Consider the following 22,092-nt stretch of genomic DNA (forward strand, 5'->3'; position numbering starts at 1 on the left):
TCCTCAGTACAAGCTTGGCTGTTAAACTGGAAGTTGTATGTTGTGCTGTTTTGAGCAATTTCAAACTTTTGTTGTCCTGTTTGGAGGTATTTCAAATTACATGGATTCAAAAGGATTATTTCTTATCTTTTCTGGAAAATACATGTGCTCATGTCAGATTCTTAATCAAAGATAGTTCTTATAAGACATTTATTTTGATTTCCGAAATCGGAGGGATAATTCTTGTTTCTACAAGGGACTGTCGAATTCAACACTACAGTTTGCATCATACGTTGTCGTCTTCCATCGTGGATTCTTCGTCGGGATTCGAACTTGAAATCAGTAGAATATTTTGTGATTAGGACTTCAAACATTTTATTCGTGGATTATTCTTGAATTATTTTTGGATTTGTTTCTATAAAACCGTAAGTTCATATTTTTTCATTTTTACAGAATTTTTCCAGGGAAATAGATTATTGTATTTTTTTCAAATCTTCTTGTTTTCACTCTTTCTTGTGTTACTGTTTATTCGAGCCTAAACAAGTAACATAAGTGAGTCTATTTTTCACCCCAAAGTTGTTCTGGACAAAAGCTAAGTAGACGTTAGCGGAGCATGCAACGAAACAAACTTCAAGGATTTTGAGTTATCAAGTTCGATTTGTCTGTTTTAGTGTAGATCATGCTTTTAAAAACCCTGATTATGTGAATAAATTAATTGCTTGCTGCGGGTAAGAAATGTGGGAATATGAATTAAGAAATATTGAAATTATGCAACAGAACTTTTGTAAACAGTATTTAGTTGTTCCTAAAACTACATATAATAATGCGATTGTGCTAGGGGAGCGTGGAAGCTACCGTCTTGATATTTATATTGTTTAAGATGTATTAAATAGTGGCTGTAGCTTATAAGGATGCGTTGAACTCGCTACCGTTTAATTCTATTTAATGTTTAAAAGATTAGATGAAACCTACCGTACTACCTTGGCTACCAAAGATACTATATGATTAAGATTAGATATCCAATGTCCTATGTGAAGACTCCAAAGCGACCGATTAGGGGTCATGTTCTGCGGACCCTTGAATTAGCCTATGGAAACGCTACTTTCGAAAATCTCACAGTGAACCAAATCGTTCGGTAAACATTGATGCTTTTCATGCAAACAGCTCAGTCTCCAAAACGCGAAGATATTGGACTTCATCTGATTGAACGATAAAATTAGCAATTATGGTAATATCAAATGTCCGCAAAACATGACCCCTAATCTTTCACTGTTAGATCTTCACGTAAGACGTGAAGATCTGATTTTAATCAGTTTGACAAAAGCTGAAGACGTCCTACTTCACTTCGGTTTTGGGGATGTCTGGCTAAATCAATCGTTGAAACGAAACGCAATTTTTCTCAACCAATTTACAAAAGGATGAAGTATTCTACATTTCAAAACTGGCAAAGTGATTTTAACAATTCACATAAATGTGTGTATTATTGAATGTATAACACTGAATTAGAACCGGAAAAGCCCAATCATCTGGCTTCTCATAATTTGAGGAAGTTAGCTGCTAAATCTTGGTGTTCAGCCCATATGCTGAAAACAGAAACAGGTAGGCATAGTAGGACTGATCTAAGTAACAGGTTCAGTGAGTTATGACTAGAAAATGGTGTTTTTTAGTAGAAAATAAATCATATTAATTATAAATATATATATATAAAAAACTACCTCTCAGTTTCTAACCTACCATTTATATCAATAATCTTAGAAAAGGTTGTTCTATCCCAACTTGTATCTCATCTGAATTCAAACAGTATTTTTAGCAATGTACAATCTGCATATCGCCCTTCCCACATTACTGAAACTACTCTTCTAAAAGTAGTTAATGACATTCTCTCTGCTTTGGATAGCGGAAAGATTACAGTCCTCACCCTCCTTGATTTGTCTGCAGCATTGACACAATAGACCATGATATATTACTTCACCGTCTACAGCATGTGTTTGTCATTCACGATACAGCCTTAATGTGGTTCAAGTCCTACTTGGTCAACAGGACACAAATTGTGTCTGCAAATGGAATACACTCCAGTCCAGTTAATCTATGTTCTGGTGTTCCACAGGGGTCTGTTATTGGACCTGTTCTCTTCATTCTATACACTCAGCCACTCTCAAGTGTCATAGATCATCATCCAGTGTCTCACCAATTGTACGCTGACGACACCCAAATATACAAATCTAGCCACCCAACTGAAGTTGATGCTACCATCCAATGTGTAGAGAGGTGCATTTCTGATGTGAAATCATGGATGACATGTAACAAGCCACATATGAATGATGACAAAACTGAGACCATTCTGATCACAACGCAATGACTTTCTCAGTCACATCCTTTATCTCAAACAATAAATATCAGTAACACCAACAATAAATTCACACAGTCGGAAAGAAACCTAGGTGTCACTCTGGACAGTACTCTCACGTTGCACCAACATGTCATGAACAGATGCAAGGCTGCATATCTTGAGCTGAGATGCATCAGCTCCATTCGCAAATATCATTCAATTGATGCCACTAAAACACTTGTATGTTCATTTGTACTTTCAAGACTGGTCTATTGTAACTCAATTATGTCTGGTTCATCTCAATATCTACTTCAGAAACTTCAAAAAGTTCAAAACACAACTGCTCTGATCATACAAAGAGTACTACGATCAGAGCACACCAACCCACTGCTCTGTAACCTACACTGGCTATCCATTCAATCCAAAATCAAACATAAAATTTGTTCTCTGTGCTACGATTCACTCCAATCCAACATACATATCCGACCTAACCAATGTGTACACACCAGCAAGATACATGTGCTCCTCTTCTGCCAATGGTATACTCATTATTCCCACTACGAAAACGAAGTCTTATGGGAAATGTTTTTCATTTGCATACCAGGGTCCATCAACGTGGAATGACTTGCCCACTGAACTTAGACACAGAGACACAGTGATCTAATTCAAGAGGGCTCTTAAAACTCACTTATTTCGACTGCAAGAACAAACGTAAAGACCTAATCATGTTCCCTACCTTAACTATTTACAGCTTGTTTTTGTTTTCTAATTTCTTGGTGTTTTTTTTTTCTATAATAATATAATTATATCTGTTTTTTATGTTATAGGTGTTGTCTAATGTTGTAAAGCGCTTAGAGCTTCTAAAGATTAGGCGCTATACAAATTCCTCATTATTATTATTATTATTATTATTATTATTATTATCTCTGTTCAGCTTATGGCCTTTTAAGAAAGAACTACTTTGATGAAGTTTAATTTCCGTCTGTAGAAATTGTTTATATCCTTCATGAGTCACAGCAATATATGAATTAGAAGAAATATGTGTTACTATATTAATTCGGCTTTTCGTCTTAGACAATCTTTGATAACTTTAATGAATGGTGAATGATTTCCTCATTGGTAGTATCTTATAAGCATGTATAGCAAAACCGTGCTAATGCATACTTGCAAAACAATACATGAAGAAAAAACAAATGAGGAAACAAATATGAATCGATTGACATTGATGGGGGGAGGAGTGTTAGGTAAATAATTCGGACCTTGACTCAGATCGTAGGTATCTGTTATTTCGACTCCATGGTCTTAACTTATGTAAAAGAAAAACGCGATTCCAATAAGATTAGTGCAATTCAAGAAACAAATTATTTAACTACAATTCAAAAAGTGAACATTCAAAACACACACACAGAATTGCAAATTAAATCCCAAATAATCCTAAATCATAAGTAAAAAAAAACCCCAGAATTTTGCGAATGAATTAAAATAATGTTGAATGTGGTGATGCACCAAAATTCCTGAATCTACTGGTGTATCAACAGTCTTGAATGTGTTGATTTACCAACACTCTTGATGTATCATCAATAATGCCTTTGAATGAATTGACAATACTCCCAAAGTAGTGTTGTGGTCCATAAGGTCAATATAAGCTTTGTAATTCAAATGATTAATTTAAATAAATGATTCTTCTCAAACTACAACACTGTTGCCTTCACCTGAGCCCGCACTTTCGTCAGCATAACATATTTGTTAATATAGGCATCATTATCCGTTTCCAAAACTGATTCACAACTCATTAATCGTACTGGCTGTGTATGTTTAATTGCCTTATCTGACCAGAATATATAAATAGATGGGGTGGGTGGGTGGGTGGAGCGTGCCCAGGGAACTCATTCAAAGTGTTCCAGGATGCGCCTCTGAATATTGCAGATATGTGGATCTCAACACAGACGATATGCGCTAGTACTAGAAATATTATAGAATGAGGCAGCAAAAAGCCTATTGATAAATAAATCAAGGTAGCCTTGCCGCCCGCGTTTATTACGCCGATACGCTATGAATCGCATACCCACAGTGTCACAGGTATCACAAGAGAAAATAGTCTCACCCGTTTCTCCACTTGTCACACATATTTCTTTGTCAAGCCTCTTGTATCCTTTTTATTTCGGCAGGAAACTGTTGCATCATCTAAATAATTACATGAAAGCGTCCAATCAATTTAAATTATTAATGTGATTGTAATCGTTGTGCGCGGAACACATCAACGTTTTTGTCCGTGTAAAATGACCAGCGCAGATAGTTTCTCAGAAGAAGACTTCATTTTGTCTCAGATATCTATACCTTTCCCAAAGGAAAGACCGAGAATGGCGACGGCATATAGTTATCTGAAGTTATGGATTTTGTTCATGCGAATGATTTAAACATTTCATTCTATTAAAGATACTTTGAGGAAAACAATGTGTGTTCCCGCTTACGGATGGTGGGAATTATGATACTACCTTCTTGCTCTGTGAATATATGCTCCAAATGTGTGCCACTAAGGTAGCTCTGCTTTAAAATGTGAAACTTGAACACTCCATTATGAATATATTTGTCAAATGGACAAATTTAAATGTTAAAACGGGCCGAGTGTTTTAGAATGTCAGTGCTTAATGGTATCCTTTTGCTTGTTGGAGTTACTCAGAACAAGGTTTATTTATGCTCTGTTATATCATTTTGATTCAGTCTGAGTGAGCTCATGCGATGTATAGTCTTGAATTAAAAACAAATAATCAGTTTGTGTTTTTACAAATTAGTGGCTTATATTTATGCGCTCTCTCCGTCACACACACACACACACATACATGCACACACACATACACACATATTAATGCCTTAATTTTTGTGTTTAATCCATCGCGTTCATTCCTTTCGTCTTGTAGTCGGCAGAATAGAGCAGATCAGAACAAAAATTTATTAATAAAGGAAACGAAACGCCACCTATTTAAAAACGCATCTGCTATTTGCTGAAGTTTACCAGAACAATTGCAGCTTAACTTACCCGTCAACACTACCATGCTTTTAAATATATCTTCAAGTTATTATCTCTCTGGCCCTTTTCATCTTTCTGTATGTCAACCTCTACTGCATGGTGATCCGCTCTTGCTCCATTATCTTCCATCTCATCTCTCTCTCTCTATCTCTCTCTTCATTTGAGATAACTTCATAATTTGTTTCTTTTTCGGCAGGACAATGGAATTAGTAAGCTGTTACAAGAACGTATTCAGCAGTAAAAGCCTATTCACTGCTTTCTTAATCCTGATCTGCACAACCGTCGTCCTAATTTCCATGGTAATATGGCCATCGGCAAACGTTGGTCATAGCGTAAATATTAGCGGAAACTTGTCTCGGTTGCTGAAAAATAGGAGAAACAAGGTCTACAATATCTCCAATGCCATTTCTTTCGTGAATTCAAGCAATGATGACCTAGCCGATTTAGTCGCAGGACGAAAGACAAATCGAAACAGACCCAGTCTAAAGCCTTGCCCTGAAACTCCACCTGGCCTCGGTAAGTTTATCCTCACTCAAGTCTTTAAGTTTTTCCCAAAAATGCTTAGGTAATCATATACAGTAGAATATCGTTATCCAAATTCACTGAAAGACACGGTCAACTTTAAGATAAACAAAGTTCAGATGAACGATATTGAGTTACGCCAATTGTGCACGTGGTTCGCATACACCGATTATCCTTATACATGTATGTTCTCTGTATAATCCAGTAGATAGGATCACCAAAGCATACCGATTCAGAGTTAATCACCACGGGGGACTCTGAATATGTTCAAGACGTTTGTACTAAATATATTTTTATATGACTGTATGATTATATAACGAATTGTAAACAACCTAAAGTCAATTAAAAAAACAACATTAAATGCGGTTAACACGTCGTTTTGTAGTGATTTAAAGATACTCCAAATGATAAATAATGAGTTCATTCTCTGAAGAAATAACAAATTGTATGCGATATTACCCTGAGTTTATTCCCTTTAAATATTTAGATCTATGTTAGTGCAATCTGAGGCAAAAAATAAACACAAATTGGGTACAAACACCTTGCTCATTTGATAATTCTATCGAATCCGTACAACCACTGCCCAATCTGGAAATTCAGACCAAGGTATACTGTGCGGCTGCGTATCGTGGTATGATCAGAAAATAGTATGGGTACCACGGTGCAAAATTTTACTTCCATGCATGTTCTTGTATTTTTTAATATATAATTGAATTTTTAATTATTATACGTTTTATATGCTGATAATTATATCCAGTATCATTATGTTTGCATTGCGATGCATATTCTCATTTGTTGTATTATATTTTGTGTTTTCGTTGTGTGCAGATGAGCATTCTAGGTTGTATCTTTGCGGCTGCCTTTATTTAATGCTGAGTTTGTTAGATAGGATGTTACAATGCTGCAATTCCCTGTTTTCTTTCCATTTGAATGAGTAAATGTGCAGTTATAATACAACTAACGTTAACTTTCTTAAGTGTGACATTGCAACTCAAAATCTTCTCGTTGCAAACGAAATATTTCATTTTAAAACATTCTTCAGTATTACGTAAGTAATACGTTCGAGTAATGAAAGTTAAAAAATAGCGCAACGAAGCACAACAAACGTTTGAAGTCGGCTGTTAACATGTCGAAATATGCAATCAATTAATGTATAATTTGGACAACGAAGAACGTTCCGATAATCGAATAAGAACTGTTGGCATATTTAAACATGGAATATTGAGTGTACATCGTACACACAAAGACAATTCAAACTCGAATATTGCAGAATATAATATACAGCATTAACCAACAAAAAAGACATGTATATAATAATGTAGGTAATACCCCTCCACAGCGGCGTGGGCGCAGATGTATTGACGCTCACAATAATATAAAATTAAAAGAATACAAAAAAGCCTTGCGATACCGGGTTTTCCTTAAGACTTAACAATAGAAAAACCTGCCATATGATGTTTGTTTATTTATTGACGCAACATTAATTGACAGTATAGTCATTACACACCTTTAGTTGACAGTATGGTCACGACACACCTTTAACTGACAGTATAGTCATGACACACCTTTAGTTCACAATATAGTCATGACGCATTTTTAGTTGACAGTATATTCATGACGCATCCTTAGTGGACAGTACATGCATGACATACATTAAGTTGACAGTGTATTCATGACACTTTTAATTGACAGTATATTCATGACACACCTTTAATTAACAGTATATTCTTGACATACCTTTAGTAGACAGTATAGTCACGACACACGTTTAATTTTCGGTATATCAATGACACACTTTTAATTGACAGTATAGTTATGACAAACCTTTTGTGACAGTGTATTCAACATGTACCATATTACAGGAAGATTAAGTTCCATCAAATATCAGGTAAAACTGCAAACAAGACGACAACTTCTGCTATTATAGACTTATAATGCCCTGGTAAATTAACGGTATGTAACTATAGAAAGAGCAGTCAATAACTTCGATCAGCCGTGACCTCCTGTGTCACTGTTAACTGTTCCATTGGGTGCACCAACAGGGAGATGGGGGCTAGTGGGGGCAAATGGTTTATAGCGCTCGACTTTACCACTGCCATCTCACTTTCTGTCCGCGTGGCTTCAAGTCTCGGGCTCGGCCTATGAGGGTATGTGAGAATGCATACCAGTTGATTCCCGCATTTGAAGAGATTTCTTTCGATTTTCCCGGATTCTTTTTCAACCATTTTTACAGGCCACCATGTATAGCATATCGTGTGCTAAAGATGACGTGAAGCCCCCAAAGAAACAACAGTAAAACCCGTTCTTGTCATAGATGAACGGCTCATTCAAAACAGAAATACTAGGCAGCGTTCTTGCCGCTCAAAGAACAACACAACCATAATTGTCTGGTTCAGAAACTTTACAGCTGTAAGGAAAATTAAAGTATAGTTACTTCCCGATAAGATCGCTTGTAGACGACATTGTGCCAATGTTGCCTAGACGATGGGCAACGAGGCAGTTTCTCCTATATGCGACGAGCAAAGTTGACCATTTTTAACGATGAAGACTGAAGCAAATTAACTTATAAATTACAAAAATAGATACTAGCGGAAAACCTGATGTTGTTTATGTCTGTCTTTTCTGTAACAGTATCGCGAGATTCAATGAATTTATTTCAACTTCCGAACACCATATAAACGCGATGGTGAATCTGCCAGCATGCCATAAATATGGCTGTTGATGACGTCATTCGGGAACTAAATATTGTATTTTAATGCATATGTGCTAAACTTGTTGATAATCTGTTCTGCAACTGGCTTCAAGTCTCGGTTATCTAACAAGGAAAGCAACCGATTCTTCCTTAACCTTTGAATATAGATTATGCAAATTCAAGGGATAATATTTATCGTTCTTAAAATATTTCTTCACTTGTCATATAGTAAATAACCACTATGGCAAATATAAGACATAAGCAAAGTCCGAGTTGTCAGAGTTTAATTTATGGTAGGTAATCAAGCACCTTGTAAGCATTACTCTTGATAGGTGGCAAAACTTAATTTGGTGCTGATTTAGTAAGGTAAACTAAAAGTTATAAATTCGTGTATAACAATATATCAGGATGATATATCAGGATAACATAATTCTAGCAGTCTGAATCTAGTGTTAACGCATTCTGTTAACGATTATTCTCGGTTAATTCTCCATCTCCGCTAAATGGACTCTTGCCTTGTCAGTTAATGGTGTTTTGTTCGGTCACGTAGGTATATATCATTTAAGTACTTGGTTTATATAATGTTTACTTGATTTATATAATTTTTTACTCGACGTTGAGACATCATTCACTAGGGTGGTAAACAATTCTAATTTATATGTTGTATAAAATGACCTTATTTTATGTTTGAAGGATCGATTATTTTTGCGAGGATATGAGTCATGAAAAATTTATTTTTCTATAAAATATATTTGCCAGGTGGATGAATACTTTTCACATGACATAATCAGGTATTGAATAATCGTAATGTGCCGCTGATGTGAAATAAAAGAAGAATCGTTGAAAAATCAATCATTGGTATGCATAATGTACAACGGAGTAGAAACGAGAGGTTATGTGCTGAATGCTGGATGTTAACATGTTAAAATATGCAATAAATTAATGTCTGATTTGGATAACAGAGAACGGTGCGATAACCGAATAAAAATAGTTATGCAAATCTGAACGGTGTACACTCTAACCATGGTTGACAAGACTACAAATCCGACCTGTCGTGTCTCGACAGGAACGAAGTATTTGTAACATGGTAAGACGATTTAAATGCTTCCATGTTTCAGGGCATTTTGTCTTTTCGGAAAAAAATATCTCTTTGAAAGGTGAACAATTGGAAAAACAACAAAGATCACCATCTACTTGAGCAGCAGGGGGGGCGAATCGGACATTTTGTCCAATCGTTATTTTGCTTAATTATTACTTTCTGCAACTCAACGATCTAGTGTCGTCAGCGCCTGGTAAAAAAAAAACGACGACGACGCTGGGGGATCGTCCAATGGTCATTTGGTTTAATTAACACCTTCTGCGCGTCGATCCCCAGCGTCGTCAGCGTCCGGTAAGCACATCGACGACCGCGTCGATGTCATCGCCCCCCCCTGCTGCTAAGTGGCTATTTACAATGAAAATTATTTACAACTAACCGAATATTTGGTCAAGTCCAATACGATATCGTGTCCGAGGATCATGTAAATTTATCGTTACGAATCCATGTGGGGTCGACTGAGCATGACTAAAAAAGTTTCGAAAAACATTAAAGTCCATGTCACCGCCGCACCATGTCTGCCAAATATTTCGTAGCGTGTGTGTATCAACGCCGTTGAACACAGCAAGAATATTACAGTTGTCTCTAATTACTTTTGGAATCTGAGTGTATCGTTGAGTGACATATATCACGTCAGTGTTTTTATGCCTGCCTCTGGAAAATATCCTAGCTGGGTTTTTTTGATTGTCTAACATAACATCATCGTACACGACTAGATTGTTAACGTCGCCATCAATATCATCAATACCCGGTGCATCATTGATATCCGTAATAAACTCAATAACATTTTTTTTAGCGATCGCTGATGCATTCTCGTTGAAATCTTTCAACACCTCGTAGCATCGTTGATCATCTACGCTAGGAGCAACCAAATACAACTTATCCCACTTCATCCATCTCATTATTAAATTGAGTAACAATTGCGTCTTGCCGGATCCAGATGGTCCGATGATAATCATCCGGATCGAGTTTGGTAACGCTGCAACATGCTTAACTGGTTCTCTTGTTTTAGTCGCCGAAAAATCAATTATATTCATATCTCTATACATAAATTATGGATCTATATTGTGTGAAGTGTAGAGTACGTACTGGCACAAATGATATGACAACCGCTACAACAAGAAATAACAGATCGGCGCTTACTGGCAAGTGTGTACAATGCGGTACAAAGAAATTTAGATTTATTTCTATTAGACCCGGAGATGTTTTAAAAAAAAGCGAGGAGGTGACATCGCAGCCAAATTGGCAAAACTCCCCGGAACACCGTGGGCAAAGTATCCAGGAGAAAAACACCTCCCAGGATATAACTACTGTGGCCCCGGAACACGATTAGATATTAGACTCGATGATCAAAATCAGCCCAAACCCGGTGAGTATCCAATAAACGCTATCGATAAGGCGTGTCATGCTCATGATGTTGCTTACAAAAGTAGCGATCTGCAACAGCGTCATATCGCGGATGTAAAATTAATTCACGCATTAAATGCTATTCCTGATAAATCCGTCAAAGAAAAATTGGCCTCATGGTTGGTAAAATCGGCTATGAAAGGTAAATTAATGATTGGAAGCGGAGCTTCTCGCGCTGGTAATTGAAAACGATAGCGTTTATAATAACAACATGGAATCCATCTATTATTCTCCGAGAGGATACTGGAAGGGGAAGGCCGCAATTGGTAAGCTTGCAAGCGCTGCAAAGGTAACAAAGACCACTGCGGCTAATTGGTTATCCAAACAGGCTATATGGCAAATCTATCTACCACCGCCTAAACAAATCAACTTCTCGCGCTTTGATGTCAGCGTACCTAATGAAGTTCATCAGGCTGATATACTATTTTTGCCGCATGACAACGGTTACAAATACGCGCTAACCGTAGTTGATGTTGCGAGTCGATACAAACAAGCGGAGCCGTTAAAAACAAAGTCGGCAACTGAAGTAGCCGCTGCGTTTGAAAGAATTTATCGAAGAGGCCCTCTGCGCTGGCCAAATCTATTACAAGTTGATCCCGGTAGTGAATTTCGCGGCGCTGTTTTATCAACGCTGAAACATCATAGCGTCGCGATACGACGAGGTCATACTGCGCTACATCGTGATCAGGCAATTGTTGAACGATTCAATCGGACTCTCGCTGAACGGTTATTTGGATATCAATACGCGAAGGAATTCATCCAAGAAAAACGATCTCGTGAATGGGTCAAAAGGTTGCCAGGCGTAATTGCAGCGTTAAATAACGAGATTACCCGAGCAATCAACATGAAGCCCAGCGACGCGATTAAATACGAGTATATACCCGGAAAATCAAAAATAAATAGCGTTTCCAAGCCGATTCTTGGCGATGTCACTGTTAGATATCTATATGAACCAGGAGAGCTTGAAGGCGGTAAAAAAAGAGCTACTGATCCTATTTGGAGTGTTACCACACATAACATATCAACGATAACACGATCAACTGGTAGACCACCAATCTATAGACTGGATTCAACTGCTCCTCAGCGCGGATTTACACGCGAGCAACTACAAGTGATACCTAACGATACTCAATTGCCCCCACGTGGTCTTAACTAGCGCCGTTGCGTCTATTGCACTCAAGACAGGTCAACCTCACATTGTTTTTGACATGACCGAGACTGTTATCGATCCTATCCACGGTAAATTGGCGAGTGTCTTTATCCGAATAACGCCAACTCATTATACAATTGCAACTCGCGCAGTGATTATTCTGTTGTTGTCGTAGCGAGATTATTAATTCGGCATCAATATCAAAACGCCGCTGTTTTTTTTTATCCTGTTGGCGGTAACCCGAGAGTTTTCTATCAATGACGCTTGCATCGATGGTGACTTTGTCGCCGGCTTCGTCGGTGGCTTCGTCAATAACAATTCTTCGAAGCTGATTTATCCTTCGTACTCTGGACACTGCAAGATAGACTAGATTCGACCATTCGATGCGATTATCAACTATCCAAACAATTGTGTCCGTGATGGTTAGTCCCTGCGAGGAATGTATTGTTGTTGCGTATCCTAGCGTCCACGGGGATTTATCAGCACCTAGCGCGTCCTCGACGACACCGATATCAACGAGCACGATATCATTCAGCACGAGAATTTGTTTTTCTGTCCGGCCTGGAATTTCAACTTCAATGTTCTGCCGCCGTGTGTCAGCGGGTCTATAACACAACGGCACTGGACGCGTTGGAAACTTTTCCTTATGCAACGCAAACAACTTCCGCTGAAGTGTGTCTCTGACTATCTTTCTACTCGCTACAATCAAATCGTTTGGTCTCCATGTTTCCCAGAATTCATTTAACGGCGTTTCCGGAATCACCTCGCGAATTATTTCACATTGAATTTTATCCGGCTGTAATCTGATTAGTTTTTTAACCTCACGCAGTTGTTCATCAAGTGCTCGATAATCAGTATCGGTTTCTTCATAATAGTCTACGAACCCGCTCAACCAATCATGTGGACCCTCGCCGACAAATGGTGGTGGTTGGCCATGGTCCCCACACATGATCACCGCTGTATTCGCGCGCAGCAACCACTCAAGAAACATTTGTAAAGTATCTAACGAAACAGTACATATCTCATCCCAGATGATAATGTCGGGAATAAATTTTTCACCCATTCGATCAGGAGTCCACTCACCGCCGCTGTATCGAAAAAAGCTGTGATAAGTAATGGCGTCAACATTTCGTTGTTTTATCTCTCGCGCTAGTCTATGGGTCGGTGTAAGCACGATTATACTTGCCCGCGTTCGAAATAATTCAATTGCCCGAGTCGTCTTTCCTGACCCGCCACAGCCGCTTAAATAAACTGTTTTGTGTCTACAAATTGGATCAGAACACGGTGGTGCATTAGACCATTCTGACAATTTATCACCGCGTAAGTAGTTGTTCTCAACGGTGACATCTGCTGACGGGAAATAATCGCGTCGTATTTCATTTTTAATTCTCCATGTACCCCAACTCTCGTCCGGACTAGTAAACTCGGCTACGTTTTCCTTATACGCTACGTCAACATAAAACGAATCAACGGCTACTCTAACCGCGGTATCGGGAAATCTATTTATCATCGAGAATAAATTGATAGCGGCATAACCCAGCATAGACGCCCTCAAATGCGGATACGCGGGGCTGTCTCCATCAAAGTAGGTAACAACTGTACCCAACCTCGTTCCATTGGACAAGAAAGCTGTTTTGCAGTTCACGTATCTATTTTTTGCCACTGCGTCCTTGATTACGAAATCATATTCTGCGTCATCTATAATCAGCCGTGAGCAATATCGTTTGTAGTCGCAGTTTTTTCCACCTTGTGTGAACTTACCAATTATTCTTCTACCGAGATCTTTTGCCTCGCGGTTTCGTTGGTTAAATATCCTCCTGGACCATTCGATGATATATTCCTCGTCGGCATCAATGTTTTTTCTGGACTCGTCAATTATGCTATCTAGATGCTCCGGTTCTGGTAACCAGACTTCAGTCTGCGCCCGGTATGATATAATCGCGTCACTGACAATCAACGAAACTAGCATGCTACAATCAATCATATACCGTAGCAGCGCTATTGGCAGCCACTTCTTTTCATTCATGTGTCTACCGATCCAAATATAGCAACAGCGATGGAGTCCTGCCGCGAATTCAAATGATACTATGCGAGCGAATCCGGTTAAATCAAAATCAGGCAGTGGTCCATTAATAGCAACACGAGTCATTTCATGACTGGGGTGTCCAAATCGTCTAAAGTACTCGGCGGCGGATCCATACCCGAGAAAACTCGCTGGATAACAGGCAACCATATCAACCGAGATCATAGCGTCGCGGTTGTATTCAGTGTTCCATAGTCCACCGTGATAGTATTCCAAACAACTGGATTGTACATCCGGTAGAAATTCCCTGCGCGTTGGTCTCCACGCATTTTTCCTTGCTGCAACATGAGCCGCAACCGATGGAATCGTAAAACAATTTGTTAGCAGTTGTTCATCATGCTCTTCAAATTCTATGGCGGTTTTTTTCATCTTGTTGTGAAACGCTTCAGTGCGATATAATTCACCGTTTGGTCTTACAAACTGATCAAAGGTATCAGTGCTGCGAAGTAACCACACTGATACAGGGTCGTTTTTACACAAATAAGCAATAGCATCAAATAGTTTCCTCTCCGCGAGAAAACCATCCCGGGAGAATTCTTCTCCTAAAAATTCTTCGGGTATATACTTTACTGTTCTATCCCGTGGAAACACTGTGATCGCGGGCGTCCACGCGTGTTCGTTATGATCAATAATTTTGATTGGGGCTCCCTTCGATTTATACTTCGATTCGTATAATACTTCACCGGTTATCGTTGTAACGGTTATTGGAAATCTCAGCGATGTTTCTAATCTCGCTATGTCGCTGATGGTCGCTCCACGCTCTTTTACGGTTAGTTCCCACTGGTTGATTTTGCTACGTCGTAAATCAGTCAATTTGTTTCCTCGACATGCATTTGTAAAATGCTCTATTATTCGTTCTGCTACACAATTTATCCCAGTTGACTGTTTCATCGGTTTCAGTTTTCCGATATCAGGTTTCTTATTTAACGGGTATATTCCATAAACAACTGCTGTTTCAGGATACGCTCGTTCATAGTATGGTCTGTCAATTCCGGTTAACAACCCCGGCTTGGAGTCGCGGCTGACAGTGACTGTTTTCTTGTCGCTGAGAACTGGTTCAAATTTATCACGCATGATCCAATCGCCTGATTCCACCCGGACAATGAATTTTACTCTGAAGAAATACCTTTTACCGTCAAGTTGTGATATTATCGTTGCTGCGCGGTTGTCGTTCATGGTAGCATCAACAACACCATCAATTCGAAATGTTGACCAACTATGAGATGCACCATCACGCTTGAATTCATTGATACAATCGCGTATTTTACTCAACAGGGTTCTATCGTTTATTAACGCTTTTGGTGTGTCCTTGAGGACTCTATCGAGATTGAATTTAATATTTTTCCAGGGCTTAATTACTGCTAATCTCTCAAACTCATCCATATAATTAAAACAAGTATTTAAATAAAAGAATATAGTATAATGAATAAATGCAAATGGTTGATGATTGGGTCGACAACCCCGTGCAATAAATCATGCAGAGGTGAATTCTGCGGGTATCATTTACAAAGCGTTCGTAATGGTTCTCTTGGCCCTCTCCCGTGCTTGGTTTGCCACGTTGGTGTAAGAGGAAAATCGCAGTTGTGTATTAATTGTGGCGGAAAGCGATACAGAGAGTTAAAGCGTTATTACGATAAACGAATAAAAAACGCCGTCATCGACCCCACCGCCGACTCCGTCCTTGACTTAGTCAAGGACAAAATCATCAAAACTCCTCAAGACTACATTGAAAGGTTTATAATTAAACCAAATAATGAATTAGACAAGTAGTATTATTATACAAATGGACCAAGAGTTCAGACCTCACCCTGTGTTTGTTAATTACGAGACATCTCGCGACGGCATTGTTAGAAACCGCAGACTGAAGAAGCCGGTTGGATGGAAAAATAATCAGGGATATTTGATGTTTGGTGCCGGAAAAAAGAAGTATTTTGTTCATAGGGCGGTATTTGAAGCATTTAACGGATTAATCGAGAATGGGCTTGTTATTGATCATATTAATAATAATAAGACTGATAATTCTCTTACAAACTTGCAAGCTATCTCGCAAAGTCAAAATACCAAAAAAGGGGAAACTGGTAAATACTCAAAGAAAGCAAAACCCGTAAAGTCATTTGATACAACAACTCACGAGGAAAAAATATTTCAGTCGATGAATGAGGCAGGAAAATATTTTGACATTTGTATTGCCTCAATACGAAGAGTAGCAGAACGAGTATATCAAACAGCGATCTCAAAAAAGACGGGTCACAGAATTCGATTTTCATATATAACATCAAAGGGAGATAACTCGTTTTGTGATAGCGTCTCATGACAAGAGTTATGTCCCTTGAAGTCCAATTAATGTTGCGATTAATTAATCATTTTACGATGAAAACTAATGAAATACACGCTGTTATCTAACAGCTGTATTCTTTTTTTTAATGTTTTATTTGAGTATTTGGTTTCATTTAAATGCCGTGAAACACCATTAATAAGTATTTAAGGATTCAACGATTCAAGGGAATTCAAATTAACACACACCTTGTGACTGACGCCGCTGTATTAGTCACTTTATATATAAGATGACTCGTTATAAGCCTGGGGCTTTCGAAAGCCAATTCAACTAATCAAAACTAACCCACGCTCTTGACCCGGGCGTGTGGTTGTCTTTTGTTCACAATCATGCAACCGGGTTAATTTAATTGGGTTGCTTTTGATTGGTTGAATTGGCCGTAGAGTTCCGCCCCGCCGTTTTTTATGTTTGTGCTGTCTTGTGCCGTCCCCATCATCCATCAATCATTTCATTGTAAATATATTCATCCTTAATTAAGTACATGTAGTGATGTCCCCAAGCATATCTTCTGGGCGGTCTACGATGACGTTTGTCACCCTAGGCCTCCCTCCCGGAGATGTATGTTTGGGGTTCCAAGATGTGAATGTCCTTAATTAAGTATATATGTATGCCTGTAATCTGCCACAACACTCGAGTGGAGATTTACGGCATTGTACTGTCCATGTATGCCTGTAATCTGCCACAACACTCGAGTGGAGATTTACGGCATTGTACTGTCCATACAAAAAACGGGATCAAAAATAACCCCAATAATTTTATTAAATTTTAACTTAAATTTTATTAAAATTTTTGATATTAGAAATAAGATGTTTATAAGAATATGGATTCCCAAGACATCAATAATATATTAACTGAGATTTCAAAATTAAAAAATCAAGGAATTGAATTATCTGATGGTCTCGACAGTGAAAAAATATTATCCGATTATGAGATTATTAACGAACAGTCGAAACGGGGGCGTTTTACCCTGGCCCGCGAGTATTTTTTTATAAAACGATTACAACATACGATTAATGAGAACCTGTACCACAATGACGCAAATGCATTCATTGGACTATTCACTGCCGTTGAAATAATACGAAAAAAACTCGGACGTGTTTATGAACGACGCCGGGAGATTTCTAGCAAGATCAAAAATATTAGAAGGATTATAGACGGAGCCTCCGGCGGGGAATTAGAAATTGCGGAGCAATTGCAATAATGGTAGGCGAATCACTTACTACTCGGCTAGCCAGAGAGCGGCTAGCGGCGCTTAAAAAGTTTATACCGTTACGAGACAGGGTCCGAGAACAACTTCAAACGCGGCAGCAACTACAAACCGATTTTGCTGTTGGAAGCGAACAACTCTTTGCCCCGGTAACTAAAGCGACCAAAGATGTTACAGCGGCAACAGAACGGGCAATATATGGGGATATTCCTAAGGAGGGCGAACGGAAAGAGGCGCCTCTTCTTCCTGTACTTGAAAAGATAGCAGCAGAGACAGAACAAACACAGCAACGGATAAAACAACTTTCCAGTGATATAAAAACCCAACGAGAGTATGAACGATTAGCTGATATTGATGATTCTGAACAGGGTGATGTTGGTGAACTTCAAAAAATTTCCACTCAAAAAGGGGTTTCCTTTATGGATAAACTCACTGAAAAGGCTATAGCACAAATAAAACGACCTCAATTACTGAAATCCGACGAGTATAGGGTTTTTGGTAATTTTGCCGCTCAAAGCTATCATTCAAGAAAAAAATTTTTAAAAGACGAGTATAAAAACAGTAATATAAAACGAGATGACTGGGTTAATTGGTTGTATAAAACGAATAAAGAGATTGATCGCTTGGATACAAAAGAATTGGGATATAAAGAATTTAAAAAAGGAATTGATGATTATGATATACAACAACAACAAGAAATACTACAACAACAAGAAAAACGTCAAAAAAAAGCTGATTCTAAAAAAACAAGCGGAGAGGGGTATCCAAGTGGTAGTGGTCTAGTTGAAAACGCTAGTGTTACCTGTCCTGGTAGTTTTCTCAGTGATATATCACGGCTAGAGGTACTAATTGGAGGAAAACGAGCCGGAAATAACTCTCCGGAAATAATCAATGAGGCCGCTGATATTTGCAAGCGGTTATTTGCAGGCGGTATCATGGACATTAATGCATATCGAACGCTCATAGACGAACTCGTGGATGATTAAAAAAATTATAAAATTATAAAATTATAAAATTATGGTTTTTGTTAATTTTTGACTGTTTTTGGCCATTTTTTGACTGTTTTTGGCCATTTTTTGACTGTTTTTGGCCATTTTTTGAGGGCAAAAACCCAAGGAAATCATTTAGAGAAAATCGATGTTTTTCTGAAAAATCGAGAAAAAAACGACTATAGGCAACAAAAAACGACCAAAAATGACTAAAAATCAAGAAAAAACCAGAACAAAACCGGATTTTTATCGAGGGCAAAAACCCAAGGAAATTTTGATAAAATTTATTCCGGTTTTCCACACGGCGGTGGGAAGGGGGTCAATCACTGGTGATCACAATCACTAATTGGAAAACTGGTGTTTCTAATAAGGATGATCATACACTACAACCATGATAAACCAGTACTCGTCTACGTGGTAAACTCGCGATTGCCTGTTTACCGCGCGTACTATGGAGACGGTCTTGGTAGCACCATTGCGGGGTTATTTACAAGAATGGCTCCAAAAGTAGCGCCGTTAGCCAAACAATTAGGAATGAAGGCTATTGATGTTATTCGTGATAAGGGAATTAGTACTATTGGAGATGTTGCCGGAAGGGCGTTTTCAGCCTAGCGGGACAAACTAATGTCGTTGGTGAAATCCAGGAGAAAAAAACAGAAACCACCGGTAATGCCATCAACGACAGTGATGCCTGCAAATGTCAGTAAAGTAATAAATAACGCCGTGGAAGAAAAATTAGAGTCGTTGGCGACTTCGCCATCCGCCGATGCGGCAACCAACGCGCTCATGAACGCGATAGCGGGGAGTGGTTTAAATTCAAAAAATTTACGACGAAAAAATCGCAATTGAAAACATCAACATGATAAATAATAGAATGTTTGCGCGTACCGCTGATCCCGCGTTTGATATGGATGCCCCAGTGCGCAGGGATGATTCTGTCCGTGATTATCAATATTATTCTTATTATGCAGCGCAACCCGACCTACGATCGCGAATTGAACTTCAAGTCCAAGATACCAGTAAATATTTTTTGCCGTGTGAAGCGTTTATCGAAATCGAGGGAGAACTCGTGACAAATGCCGCCGATAATGCACCATACGCAGATGACCATCGTGTTCGAGTTGGCTTTGTCAACAACGGTATCATGGCGTTATTTGAGAGCGCCAGATATCTTATTGACGGGCGAGAAATTGAATCAATAGAACGCGAGGTTGATGTTGCAACGACGATAATTGGGTTAGCGAGATACTCGGATGATTATACAAGATCGGCGGGCCCATCTATGATGTTTGCGAAGGACACCACCAATAACGCTGACCATATTCAGTACATCAACGTGCTGGCGGAAAGAGATACCGCAACTGACCCACAGGCTGAAGCAGCCAATCCAGACCGCAGAGCAAGACCAGGCGCTAATTTCAATATTATAAAAAGCACCAACAATGATTACAATCTAGGATTCGCAGCACGAGTAGGAATGTTGCAAGGACCACGCCGACAGTTTTCATGCGCGATTCCACTCCATCACATATTTGGATTCTGCAGAAATGTCAGAAAAGTTGTCTATGGGGCTAAGCATACAATCGCGCTGACGCGAAGGGGCGATGATAACAATGCAATATGGCATGCTGCTGGAGTCGCTGCCGGTAAAGTCATTTTAACTAAAATGGCATTGTGGATGCCGGTGCTGACTCCATCAGTTACCACGGAAGCACGATTGTTAGCATTTATGGAACAGGGAGGGAAATCGCTGTTGAGTTGGCTAGCGGTAACAACTGATGCTAAAGAGGATAACGTCGCCGATACGTTTACATGGCACCTAGCATCAAAACAGGGTGTTTCAGCCCCGCGTCATATATTCATAGCTCTGCAGAATAGGGAACGATTGGGCAGTCAAGAACGCAGCCATATGATATTTGATCAATTAGGAGTCAGGGATGTTTCGCTGAGAATAAACGGACAACAGGAACCATCCGAGGATATACAACTTAATTACGGCGACAACCATATCGCACGTGTGTACCATCGATTGCTGTCGTATATGGGTCGTGATCAAAACGTCGACACTGGTTTGCAAATATCACAACTTGATTTTAAAAACCTGTATCCGATTTATTATTTTTCGCTGGAACATCTTGATTTAACGAGACAATCCGTCGTTGATATACACTTCCGAGCTCGTATAGCCCCGGGTGGTGCCAATTATAGAGCGGTTGCTGTCATTCTCAGCGATAAATCAATGCTGCTAGAAGGTGTTGGTGGACGAATGAGAATCGTTGATGCGCCAGTGGAAAACATGTAATTGAAAACACAAACGCGTTTACAATAAAATGTCGTATAGTGTCGTCAGTGTAGAGTTGACTGATGGTCAAGTCAAGAAATTACGATCAAAGTCGGCTAAACAATGCGGGACCACAATAACGCTGAAGCCGTCGCAGATGGCGGGTGGTAATCATAAGATATCGTTGACGGCGCGTCAAATAAAACATTTCAATGATGCGATGAAGAATAAAAAGGGTGTTCAAATAGATTTTTCCGCCGCAGCAATTAAAAACATGGAAAAGACCGGTGGGATATTTCCGCTGTTAGCTGCGATTCCAGCGTTGATTGCCGCGGCCGCACCAGCAGTGGCTAAGGCGGCGGCGTTAGGAGCCGTTGGTACCGCGGCGGGAATGGCATTAAAGAAGGCAACCGGGAAAGGCTACAAAAAAAAACGACCCGTGGCCGGAAAGGGTCTAAGACTACCGGGAACCCCGTATTCATGGTATTCGGGAAAGGGTCTAAGACTACCGGGAACCGTTTATTGACTCGGGAGTTAATGACTCCTGAGTCTATGACTCCAATGTCTAATTTTGATTTAATAGACGCCGCAAACGCGTTAGCGATGAAAAACTTGAGAGGTGTTTTTATGAGGGATCAATTACCGGCGGCCCCAAGGAATACTGAAACAGGCATAATTAACCTCGATGGGTCCTCCGGAGCGGGGACTCATTGGGTTGCGTACGCGATTGATCCGCGTGCGATCGTCTATTTTGATTCATACGGGTTAGCCCCGCCGAAAGAGTTCATGCGGTATATCCGGGCGTGTTCAACCCGGGCGTGTTCAGCCCGGGTTTTTTATTCCACGCTACCAACACAGCAATTAAGTGACCCACCGATATGTGGCCGTGAGGTATTGAACGTACTCGCGGCGATTTCATCATCGAGGAAACCACCTCATGTGGTTGTAAACGAATACACTAGTGGGGTCGTAGAAGCTCAACGGATTTTAGAGA

General features: G+C 39.4%; 1 protein-coding gene across 3 annotated transcripts in view; it reads left to right on the forward strand.

Moving 5' to 3' along the window:
- LOC149799708 (beta-1,4-galactosyltransferase 2-like) overlaps positions 1-22,092 on the forward strand; it is a 62,299-nt gene that overhangs the window by 2,589 nt on the left and 37,618 nt on the right. For all 3 annotated transcript variants that reach the window (XM_089957114.1, XM_089957116.1, XM_089957115.1), the window contains exon 2: positions 5,533-5,852. In XM_089957114.1, coding sequence (XP_089813240.1) covers positions 5,537-5,852 — 316 coding nt within the window. In that variant the 5' untranslated portion in view covers positions 5,533-5,536. The remainder of the gene's footprint in view (positions 1-5,532; positions 5,853-22,092) is intronic.

This window comes from Sinohyriopsis cumingii, chromosome 5 (assembly GCF_028554795.1).
Source record: "Sinohyriopsis cumingii isolate HCF-2022 chromosome 5, ASM2855479v2, whole genome shotgun sequence".
NCBI classification, from domain to species: Eukaryota; Metazoa; Mollusca; class Bivalvia; order Unionida; family Unionidae; genus Sinohyriopsis; species Sinohyriopsis cumingii.